General features: G+C 38.8%; 1 protein-coding gene across 4 annotated transcripts in view; it reads left to right on the top strand.

Moving 5' to 3' along the window:
* Positions 1-12,731, top strand: part of CBFA2T2 (CBFA2/RUNX1 partner transcriptional co-repressor 2) — a 180,996-nt gene that overhangs the window by 151,130 nt on the left and 17,135 nt on the right. For all 4 annotated transcript variants that reach the window (XM_068523864.1, XM_068523863.1, XM_068523862.1 and 1 more), the window contains 4 exons: positions 2,361-2,542; positions 3,447-3,700; positions 6,552-6,637; positions 7,577-7,772. In XM_068523864.1, the coding sequence (XP_068379965.1) occupies positions 2,361-2,542; positions 3,447-3,700; positions 6,552-6,637; positions 7,577-7,772 (718 nt within the window). The remainder of the gene's footprint in view (positions 1-2,360; positions 2,543-3,446; positions 3,701-6,551; positions 6,638-7,576; positions 7,773-12,731) is intronic.

Here is a 12,731-nt window from a genome sequence, read left to right as displayed (position 1 = left end):
GTTATGTGTAAGTTGCAGTCCTATAAAATAGGTCAAAGGCAATGAATGACTAGAGTCAGATAACAATGTATTCTAGACCAGGCATAGTCTGTAAACTTATGACCCGTATCCAGCCCACCACGTTGTTTTGCAAAGCCCTTGAGATGAACATTTGTAATCGATTTGGTAATTTGGAACACTAACGTTGAACCCCAAATAAGCTAAAAATGTTATCCTCAATCCCTCCCTATCAAATGAATTCTATTCTTTTCATTAGTAGTAGACTATACAAAAAAAATGAGCTCAATTTTTTAATATTTTGACTTTTTAAAAAAATTTATTAATTTATTTATTTTTGGCTGCGTTGGGTCTTCGTTGCCACGCGCGGGCTTTCTCTGGTTTCAGCGAGCGGGGGCTACGCTTCGTTGCGGTGCGGGGGCTTCTCTTGTTGCAGGGCACGGGCTCTAGGTGTGCGGGCTTCGATAGTTGTGGCATGCGGGCTCAGTAGTTGTAGTTTGCGGGCTCAGTAGTTGTAGTTTGTGGGCTCTAGAGCACAGGCTCAGTAGTTGTGGCACACGGGCTTAGTTGCTCCACGGCATGTGGGATCTTCCCGGACCAGGGCTTGAACCCGTGTCCCCTGTGTTGGCAGGCGGAGTCTTAACCACTCTGCCACCAGGGAAGTCCCTGTATTTTGACTTTTGTCAGTACAGTATTTGTAGAATTTGGTTTTCTCTCTTTTATATGAGTACTCACATAATATCTTCAGTTTTGTCTTGACAAAATAAATATGCCTCTTTTACCTTCTTTTACTTTACCTTTATTTCCTAAGAAAGTGTAATGCATCAAAAAGATGGGTCATCTTAACTGAAATACTGATTCTGGTTTTTTAAAACTTTTAAAATTAGAGCGTTATAGACATGCAGGAAAATGCATAGGTCTCAGTGCACAGCCTGTGTTGGGCTCTGTTCTGATGGCATTGACACCTTGGCCTCTCAGAGCAGTCTGTGGTGCCTTTTTCAGCCTTGAAACAGCTGTGTGTTCTATCTTGGTCCCTTTTCTGTGCATCAGAGCCAGTAAATAATTATTTCCCCCAAGACTCCAGAATCAGAGAGATTTGGGAAATTTGTGTTAATAGGAAAATGATTAGCATATTTAAAAATTCATCAGAGGACACAAGTCACAAATGTAAAGATCTGACATGATTTTTTTTTCAGTTAAGTTTTTACAGTTGCTACAAGATTGAGGTTATAGAACAGACTTAAAAGTGTTTTATATCATCAAATTCTCTATTCTTAACTCTCGTTATTTTGGAAAACAGCACGAGGTAGGTTGTTCTGGCAGCTTTTTGGCTAGCATTTGGGTTTTTGTCAATTTATTTCTGCTTTAAAACAGTCACTAATTATGGTGCCTGCTAAATTAACTGTTGGTAAAGGGATGACTACTTGCATGTATTAAACTCTTCTTTTACTTTCTCATCTGTTTCCCTTGGGATAAAGACTTATTGTGGGCTCAGTCTGAGTTGTTTTTAAATTGGGGGGGAAATATAATTTTTTTAATAAATATGGGGAAAGTATATTTTAAATATGAAGGACTTAACAGTTAAGTTTAAAGATGCACAAGGTTTTTTGTATGATTTGTCTTGTTAGAGGTTTAAGTTTGAGGAGAAAGAAAAATAATCAGTACGTAAATAATTATCCTTTTACAAAATAAGGAAACATGCTCACTGGTGCACCACAATAAGAAATATTAGATTCTGCCCACGGGTTACCTGTGTATACTCAGATCCTAGACTAGTCTAAGGTTTGTTGCCTTCATTTCCATCACTCCTGTTACTTTTTTCAAAACCCCATGTTCCAACTAAGCCAGAATAGTCACTGTTTCTGGAATTCCATGGCAGCTGTAATAGAGAACAGGAAGGCAAGGTTGACTAGTGCTATCAGAAATGGCTTAGATTCACAAGAGAGAAACCTGGACTTAAAATGATAAAGGAAAGACTGAATTCCTCCTACTCCCATGTAGGCATTACTAATTTGCTAACTAACTGAAGTCTTCAAAAATGTTTAAGTTTTTAAATCATTATGTTCAACAAAGCTTTATTGAGCTTTGACTCTGTACTAGGCCACAAAGGTAATAAAGCATAGTTTCTTCCTTAAGGGGATTTACATCTTGTGGGGACAAGAGACAAGTTAACAGTAATTCAAGTTCAGTATAGTGGATGTCACTTTATTCAGAGGGGGGCATATGAAAATTAGAATGACAAAGAGTGAAGGGCTTTTGTTTTGTGTCATCTTGTTTGTGAAAGCCTTTTGAGGTGCTGAGCCCTGTGTATAGGGCCCAACACTGGGAAAACTGCCTTCCAGCCCCTACCTCTTCTTTTCAAGGCGAACCTGCCTCTGCTGCAGCGAGAACTGCTGCACTGTGCTCGGGCCGCCAAGCAGACACCATCCCAGTACCTGGCTCAGCATGAACACCTTCTGCTCAACACAAGTATTGCATCTCCTGCTGACTCTTCTGAGCTGCTCATGGAGGTGCATGGAAATGGAAAGAGGCCCAGTCCAGAGAGGTGAGCAGAGAAGAGCTTTGTCGTCCTTGCTTTTCTGGAACCACTCTGAGCTTTCCCTTTACTTGTGAAAGAAAAACAACTTGATTACTGTGGTGATATGTAGGGATGGACTCTTAGTTTTGCTTTGTCCCAACATCAGGTGGCAATATGCTTCTCAACTCTTTAGATGACTCTGTATACCCCTGCTGATAAATTCTACTTTTGAGCATTCTGTGGGTCCACTGCTCCAGAACCATGAGAAATATAATCTGTTCAAGGCATTTTTTTCTGATACGTGAAGTCTTGTAAAAGTATAACAGTTAATGAATCAGCTTTACTTTGAAGATTGAAATTATATTAATATAATTTATCCTGGAAATTTATGTATGAGTATCTACCGCTATTTTCTATGGTTTGTCAAGGAAGCAACATTTTAATAACAGTGGAAAATTTGTTACAATTGAAGCAAATGACTAAAAACCCTACCAATTCACAAGCGTATTAATTATGTGAGCCTTTTTTCTCCCATATAGAGAATTGTCTCTTTCCAGTACTGACCTCCACAGTAGCAAATTTGACCTTGAAACATTTCTAAATAATAGTTGAACCCATAATCCTCCATAGTCCTATCACATAAGAAAATGCTGTCATCTTAGTTTCTCCTTTGCTTCATGAGGTTGAGATGTTTCTGCTTGGTTATGGATAGATTTGACCTCTCTTTTCATGCTGGGATAAATCAGTAATTTCCATTATCTGCCTGGCCCCTGAAGACATTTCAGTTCATGCCTCATCTCAAACCTTTTCTTATCATCTTCCTGTTTGTGAAAGTGCATAGCACAATACATAGCACAAAGTAGGTGCTCGGGCAGTGTTTGCATGAACACTTGTTGACAGGCTCAGACATGTACTTCCCATTCTTCTACAGGCGGGAAGAGAGCAGTTTTGAAAGAGATACAATTCCTCCTGAGCCTCCTGCCAAGAGAGTGTGTACCATTAGCCCTGCTCCCCGGCACAGTCCTGCCCTTACTGTGCCCCTCATGAATCCTGGGGGCCAGTTCCATCCTACTCCTCCACCTCTTCAGCACTATACCTTAGAAGATATTGCAACTTCCCACCTATATCGTGAACCCAACAAGATGCTAGAACATCGAGAAGTTCGTGATAGACACCACAATCTTAGTAAGTGGCATAAGCAGCATGGTAATGATTTAAATTCAGATTGAATCCATGGGTTTCTTTCCTGCTCAGTGATAAAGCAAAATACTATCATCATTGCTTTTTTCCACTGATAAGCTAAAACAATATTATACATAAAAAAGAATGTTAGAGTTATAGTATTCTCATTTGAAATTGATCTCAATTCATACCTTGTTGCTGTTATCATTATATGATAGAAGTAGGCTAAACATATTTTCGGAAATACACAATGAAGCATTTAAGAATAAAGGGATATTACTTATTCTGATATGGTTCAGAAGAAAAATAGAGAATGACAAAGCGAATGAGGTAAAAATATTCACGTTTAGGAAATCTGGGTGAAGGGTGTGTGAGAATTCTTTATTCTTGCAACATTTCTGTAAGTCTGAGTTTATTTCAGAATAAAATGTTTTTAAAATTAAACAAGAAAGTTGTAAAACATGTGGTCTTAAGAGGTGAAAGTGCAGAGACATTTAGGTCAGAGGTAAGGCATACCTAAATTTAAATCTTGGCTCTGCATTCTAACTAGCTCTGTGATCTTATGCAAGTTGCTTAGGCTCTCTGTGCCTCAGATTACACATATCTAAAATGGAGAAGGACTTCCCTGGTGGCACAGTGGTTGAGAATCCACCTGCCAATGCAGGGGACATGGGTTCGATCCCTGGGCCGGGAAGATCCCACATGCCGCGGAGCAACTAAGCTGTGTGCCACAACTACTGAGCCTGCGCTTTAGAGCCCGCAAGCCACAACTACTGAGCCCATTCACTGCAACTACTGAAGCCTGTGCGCCTAGAGCCCATGCTCCGCAACAAGAGAAGCCACCACGATGAGAAGTGTGTGCGCCGCAACAAAGAGTAGCCTCTGCTCACCACAACTAGAGAAAGCCAGCACACAGAAATGAAGACCCAACGCAGCCAAAAAAACCCAAAAAATTTATTAAAAAAAATAAAATGGAGAGAACACCACCTCCTGTGCTGGGTAATTGTCACATTTGGACTGCCTGGCATACGCATCCTCAGTAACCATTAAATTTAAGAAAAAACAAAAAGGCCCCTAGCAGACCTCACCGGAGATCAGTTTTGAACAAAGCTCCTTGTCAAAACTCAAATAAGTTTACTGTAGAAGGTTCTTTGTAGTTTAACTGCGGAGATATGTCAGAGCAGAGAACCAAAGGGCTGCTAGTTTCCAGAATTGGCCCTGCATTTCCATCTGTGGGTTGCCCTGTGGAGTAAAAAGTTGCAGAACATTTTCCTGTCCCCCCTTCTGACTTAGACTCACTAGCATCTTTCAGAGGCTCGGACCACAGTAGGGCCCTGGCTTCATGCAGTAGTAGCTGAATGGTGTGGGCCACGACAGCAGTGGTGTTCTCAGCTGCCAACATTTACTGAGTCTTAAGTACTTAGATTGTGGTATATGTACATTATCTCTTTTAATCCACACACATAGGATTCCATGGAGTTTATGCCTTTTTATACATGATGACAGAACTATGGCCAGAATCCCATAGCTAGAAAGTGGCAGAGACAAGATTCTGACCCCAGTTTTCTGATGCCGAGAGCTTGGGTACATTCCCAGTGTGCTATGATGGCTCCCTTATCAGCTGTCCTGTATGGTTCTTCTGTTAAAAATTCGCCTTCCTATTGATTTCTTCTATATTCATACACATTTTTTGCCAGTTGAATTTGTTACCTTCTAAGAGAAGTATGCTAAAAACTAGCTAGAACTGCATTTTGGTCAGATTTTCCTTGTATTTCTAACAGTTTTAGAAAAAGGTTTTTTCATCTTGAAGTGTTCTACTTGAAAGACCTTTAATCCTCTACCTTGAAGGTTTATTTTACAGTCAATCATTTGCTTTCCAGGCTGGTTATAGATTCCTTAATTTTCCCCAGTCCTCTTTTGAAAATGTATGCCCTAGTACAGTAGTTCTTACCAAATCATTTCCCACCCCCCACTTTTAAACAAATAAACTGTAACGCTCCCCCAATTTACTCTCCTAAAATGAAATTTATGGATACTATAGCCTACCTTAGTCCCGTAATTTTAGGATCAATATTCTAAAGTATAATACATAAGAAAGTATTATAATATATTAGTGCTCAGGCATGACTACACAAGAAGATATGATGAAATAAGCAGATGGTTGCACAAATACAGAATCACTATGAATACAACAGCTATAAATTCAGACTGATATCAGGTGTGTTACATTGACAGTTCAGATACTATGAGCAGTGTTGCCATGTGTGACATGATTTTCAAAGTAGTGGATAATTCAGTATATCCTTGATTCACACAGTCATTGCATTCATGCAAATTTCAGTAACGTATATCAAAAACCATGCAAAAAATTATACCTTGGTTAATACTAAGTTGTTTCCAAGTACTTGTACAGCACCAGCTCTGTTTGTGGTGGTTAAGCACTTGCATTGTGCCACAACCTTACCAACATTTAGTATGATTGACAATTTAATATTTTCCAATATATAGATGTGGAACCGTCTTAGTGAAGATTTTATTTACCCTGTGTGACTACGTATAAGTTTGAATGTCTTTTTATATGTTTATGGATCATCTGTACTTTTTTGTCTGGGACATACCTGTTTATTTATTTCTCTTACCTGTGTTTCTTTTGGGCTGTTTGTCTTTCATAATTGATTTGTAGGAGTTTTTTAATACATTCTGAATAGTGATTTCTTGTTGGTTTTATATCATTGTGAGTCATTGGCCTTAATAGTGTGCTCATAGTTGGTATGAATGTATTTGTATTTACTTGGTAGAATTCTGTTTACTGTATTCTTACCTCTATCTTCAAATTTAATCTAATTTCTAATAGGTCTAAATGGAGGCTATCAAGATGAGTTGGTAGACCACCGTTTGACAGAAAGGGAATGGGCTGATGAATGGAAACATCTTGATCATGTAAGAATCTTACAGTGTATAGTTTTCCTAACTACTTGTTACTTTTAATTCTTAATGTTACTGAGAGTAAGAGTGTGTATGCTTGAAGTGAACTAACCAGAGCTACAGTGTCTTTGCAATAAAAGCTGATTTATCTACTACTGCCCCAGCTAGAGAGCTAAGAGTAACTCCCAAATCTTTGTAGTGGGGTGATCACTTGAGGTCATAACCAAGTGAAGCCATGCAGTATAATGGTTAAAAACATAGGCTTATGAGTTTTAGGACCCAGCTTTGCCACTTCTACCTCTGTGATGGGCAGGTTCTTTCACCATTTTTAGCCTCAACTTTTATATCTTAAAAACAATAATGCTATATTATTTGAATTCATGGGGGTTGTAATGATATGCAAGGTGCTTATCACAGGGCCTGGTATAATAAATGGAGTGTTAAATAAATGGAGCTTCTCCAAATACAAATGAGAATTAGTACACTGGCACAGAATGTAAACTCTGCCCCATTGGAAAAGAGAGTTTCCCCTCTCACTAAAAAGGGAAGAGAAGATGTAATACCTGCTTGAAATATACATACAGTAGCTTTTCCTTCCTGAGTGATGTTGGCTCTGAACGTAATTCTCTGATTGCATTCTTATGTAAATCTCCTGCTTTAGGCAGAGATATAATGTGTTTTCACCATACTCTTTAAAGAACCATATTGTGATGAAACTGGCTGCTTCAACCATGATGAATCCAAAAAGTATTATTTTGAAATCTTAAAAATTGTGTGTATATATTTAAAGAGAAATAATAAGAAAGGCTTTCAAATATAAACTTGATATTGCTAAATCTGTAAGCTTCTTAAACCTTTATTCTTTATATTTTGTTTACCTGTCCTTGATTTTTCAATGTTGATTGTATGAATGTCCTCATCCCATGGCTCTGCCTGACTTCTTTCCTGGCTCAGGCCCTGAACTGCATTATGGAAATGGTAGAGAAAACAAGACGCTCCATGGCAGTCCTGAGGCGCTGTCAGGAATCAGATCGTGAAGAACTCAACTACTGGAAAAGACGGTACAATGAAAACACAGAGATGAGGAAAACAGGGAGTGAGTTGGTCTCCAGGCAGCACAGTCCTGGGAGCGCAGATTCTCTCAGCAATGGTAAGGGGAGAATCACTTCAGTTGACAAGGGAGGCTTTTTATATATCTTTGTTGTTGTTTTTTATTTTTGAGACTTTTTATATTTTACTTTAAAAGGAAGATGGTACTAGATTGTGGAATTAGAAAGACCTTGGTAATTATAAAAAATATGTCAAGGACTCAGTATTTGGCATGTTCAAGAAATACTCTCTTCCCCACATAGAATGAGAATGTTTGTCATTTGGTTCTGTTTTCAACTCTATACTGTATATAAGTGCTGAGTGATGATCAAAGAATGTTTGGATGTTAAATTCAGCCTGGCTGAATGTACTTGGGACTCTCATGTACATCACATTCATTCCTCACGGTAGCCCTAAAAAGCTTCACCTCAGCTTCCATCCCCCTTTCCCCATTCCCTATCTAGAAAATTACCATTTATTAACCTCTGCCTGGACAAAAAAATGAAAAGTTTTACTGTACCAAGCTGGATTGTGCCTTCCTGCCTTTTCCCACCCTGAAGCAGCAGAGATATGAACAATTGTTGCGCTGTCAATCCAGGATACATCCAGGACACCACAGCTATTCCTCCAAAAATGTTCCCTCACATTGACCTAGTAACTGAAAAGGCACCCTATCCAAAGGCATGGCTAAATGAGGGGCCACCTGTGATCAGACTCTTTCCCCACCCATCCACTTCAAGCTCCCAGTTTTCCCCAGGGAGAATGACTCCTCTTATGGCAAACCTAGCATATTCCACAGAAGACAGCCATTAGTCTCAAAAAGACTACCAAAAAAATTGAGGCAAAGACATTGGTAACTAAGGGATTGCTCTCCCCCACCCTACCCACAGAGGTGACTCTTGAGCCAACCATAGATTAGCAACATTGTGTGGAATATCCAGCACAGCAGGACATCAAATACTTACAGTATAATTCTTTTAAAAGGAACCTCAAGCTAATTCTCAGGTATCTCTTACCATCTGAACCTTCACAAATACTCCCTGTCACAGCTCACAGAAACTTACTTACCCTAACTTCACCACCCGAATCACAAACCTTCCATCGAAGCTCTGCAAGTGAGGGTGTAGAGTGCAGAGTGAGCGTGGTCCTGAGTCGGCTCTTCTCCAGCCAGGACTGCAGGTCTTGCTGGTGTTGTTTAGAAACACTGCTTTGCATTGAGGGTTTAGCTAGGGTGACTATGGCTATTGTCCTGTCGTAACTATTACCAGCACATCTCTTACTCTCGAAAATGAGGACAATTGGGATGATAAATTATATTGTCACTACAGGTTTACCTCTTCATGGATCCTAGGGTTTCCTCCTCTCAGGTTTCTCAGGGCACTGTCAATCTGTCTGACTTAAACAGTATCTTTCAGTATCTTTATTTATGCATATTATACATATTTAGTATTTTTATTTCATTGTTTATTTCTCTTATAGTACGTTTGTTGCATGCATTGTAGAAGGAAATCATAATATCCTAAACAAGTGAGCTACTCAGTGTGGACCAAAACCACTCCAAAAACTACTTGTTACTGGTCTGTGATGATACGAGGAGCTTGCACAGGATGGATCAGGCACCGCTTGCTTCACTCTAGGAAGAGACTGCTACACTAAGCAGCTCACTTAGAGACGTCGTTGTTTTGCTTGCATTCTGCATAAGCTCCTTATCTCTTCAGGGACTAATAACGGTTTGCAGACCAGCACTTTGAGCAGCACTGTCTGTACTGGGCAGTGTTTGGGGGCGTAGCACACAAACATACTCACCAGTGACTTTTCAGTAGTTAGATAAGTAGTGTTTTAAATGTTTGACGTTATATAGAAACCTCTGGTGGATTGTTATTTAAGTATTTAATATTTATGTGTTTTGGTGATTTAGAGAGAACTTGAATGGACTTTGGATGACATTATTATTTTCCCCATTTAAAATAATGGAATATAGGTTTCCTCTGTCTGAAAATTTGTGGTTCACAATATTTTCAGGAACAGATTTTGGTCAGGGATGCATGAAAGGAAAGTATTTTGGTATTTTATTTAAGGACACATAAATAAGTATGAAAGCAATAAGGAAAAACAAGAAAATGATTATCACAGAATTCCAGAGAATAGTTTCCTCTGGGTATGTGGCATGGAGGATGTTGATGATGTAGAGTGCAGAGTGAGCTCTAATCATCTTTATCAGCTATTAGGACAGGATTACAAGTCCAGCTGGCATTATTTAAACATCACTATGGCTTACACTACTCACTTCTTGGGGATTTGGGGTTGCCAAAAGTGTTTTCTATCTTAATCTGGAGGTTTTTGTGTTTTCACTTTATAATTTTTCATTAAATTGTACATTAGTATTTTTATGAACTTGTTAGCATCTAATATTTTGCAATTAAAGTTTTGTTTTTTTTAAAAAAAGGAAAGAAACTGACTCAGCTATCGGTTTTCCCCAGTTTTTCCTGAGAATGAGAGTCACCTGGGTGTTTATTAGAAATACACATTCTAGACCTTTCCCTGGAGGTTATGATTCAAGGACCCAGGAATCTGAATATATATATATATATATATATATATATATATATATGTTTAATGAGTCCAATAATCAGGCAATTTTGGGAAAGCTGCCTGCAATTAAGTCCACAGTCAGGGGGCTTTCATGGAGCTTTTTAGTGGCTTGCATTCGTATGACCAAACTCTAGAGGTAAGCCTCTAATAAAGGTGGAGACCAAAATCAAGAAACAGAAATGTGAGTTAACAGCAGCTTCTCAGAGAAAGGAAAACTTAAAAAAATATGTTGTTAAAAAAAAAAAAAAATGTTGTTAATATCCATAGAGAGAAAAAGATTTAAAAAAACCTAGAGGATCCATCAAACTCATATCCAAATCATGAGTTTCAGAAACAGTGAACAGAAAGGAAAAATAAAATAGTTACTGAAATTCTTTTTAAATTTTACCCAGAACTGAAAGACAGCATTCCAGCTTGAACCAGTCTATCAAGTAAACAACACAGTGGAAGAAACAGATTTACCAATTAGCATCATTGAAAGCTGGAAGACAATGAAAGGAAAATTATTTTAACCTAGAATTCTGTATGCAACCAAAACAATTGTTAGATTAATAACCCACAATTTAAGGGGAAAAAAAAATGCACCTCCCATCTACCTTTATCATGGTGTTTACCACATTTGGGTAGGATGTGCCCCAACACAGGGAAGTAAACCATAAAGTGGAGAAAACATGGAATTGATAAAACAGGATGCAACCGAGAAAGAGAGGAATGGAATCCCTGGGATATTTGGGAGGGTCCCAAACAACAGTGGGACATTCCAGGCTGAAACAGTCCAGAAAGCAGCCAGTTCAGACCGGAATAGCCCATCAGCTTGCTGGAGATTTTTTCTAGAAAAGGAAATTTATAAAATATTTACACCACAGGATGAGAATTTGAGATTGAGTTAGAAATAATTACATAAGAAACTTAGCATATGAGTAAATCAGTTATTAGCTCTAAGAAAAACAAAAACTTGTTCAGGAAGATAAAAAGATTCATAGAGGGACTTCCCTGGTGGCGCAGTTGTTAAGAATCCTCCTGCCAATGCAGGGGACATGGGTTCGAGCCCTGGTCTGGGAAGATCCCACATGCTGCGGAGCAACTAAGCCCGTGCGCCACAACTACTGAGCCTGCGCTCTAGAGCCTGTGCACCACAACTACTGGAGCCCACGTGCCACAACTACTGAAGCTGATGCGCCTAGAGCCTGTGCTCAGCACCAAGAGAAGCCACCGCAATGAGAAGCCTGCCCACTGTAACGAGGAGTAGCCCCCACTCGCTGCAACTAGAGAGAAAGCCCACGCACAGCAACGAAGACCCAACACAGCCAAAAATAAATAAATAAATAAAATTTATAAAAACAAAAAAGATTCATAGAATATGAACCACATGACTCAGCTGTGATTAGCATTTACATTGAGTACTGTAAATGTTGACTATTGATGTAACAGAATTTGAGTATATCTCTGTTTGGGGGAGGGGAAGGAGAAGGAATTGTTATTGTGTCTGGTGGGCTGGGGGGAGGTTAAAAGAGAATGAATTCTTTCCTTCTGAAATGGCTAATCAGTCAATAATGCCTGCAACTTGAAAGATCAAGGTGTACCAATATCGGAAGAATCAACTAAAAAGGACACTTTACCATTGTTACAACAGAAAATATATATATGACCTACAGAGAGGTGACGCTCCTAGTGTGGTTTGGGAGACCTTAACCATGAACACTGGGTTCTAAGCCAGGCACTTTTCTTCAGTAGTTAGCCCTGGATACCCCCTTAGAACCCATCTAAGGACCTTTGGAAAACTCCTGATGCCCTGGCCCCACCTCCAGAGATTCTGATTTAATTTGTCTGAGATGGGACCTGGTCTCCAAGAGCTGAGAACCATTCCTTTATGTACATTATCACTTAATTCTCAGAGCAACCCCATGAGGTAGCTATCTTTTTCTTTTCCTTTCTTTCTTTCTTTCTTTCTTTCTTTCTTTCTTTCTTTCTTTCTTTCTTTCTTTCTTTCTTTCTTTCTTTTCTTTTCTTTTCTTTCTTTCTTTTCTTTTCTTTCTTTCTTTTCTTTCTTTCTTTTCTTCCTTCCTTCCTTCCTTCCTTCCTTCCTTCCTTCCTTCCTTCCTTCCTTCCTTCCATCCTTCCGTCAAACTGTATGGCTCATTGTAGAAAATACAGAAACATAAAGAATTTACTAGTTTATCGTCCCACTGAAGAGTTTTGGGATGTGTCTGAGAATTCTGGATTACAACTTTGTATTGATTTCTTTGAAAACATAACTTCATATTAAGCATGTTTCTCACATCATTGAGGATTTTATGAATATAATTTTAATGACTATACTACAGTATTCCACCATGGAAATAGCTATAATTTCCTTAAGCCATTCCTATTGTTGAACATGAAGGTTTTTTGCTTGTTGTTTCTTTTTCAGTGAATAATGCAATATTTA

The sequence above is a fragment of the Eschrichtius robustus genome, chromosome 16, assembly GCF_028021215.1.
Source record: "Eschrichtius robustus isolate mEscRob2 chromosome 16, mEscRob2.pri, whole genome shotgun sequence".
In the NCBI taxonomy this organism is placed as follows: domain Eukaryota; kingdom Metazoa; phylum Chordata; class Mammalia; order Artiodactyla; family Eschrichtiidae; genus Eschrichtius; species Eschrichtius robustus.
Note: the sequence above shows the minus strand (reverse complement) of the source record. Positions and strands in the feature narration are given on the sequence as shown.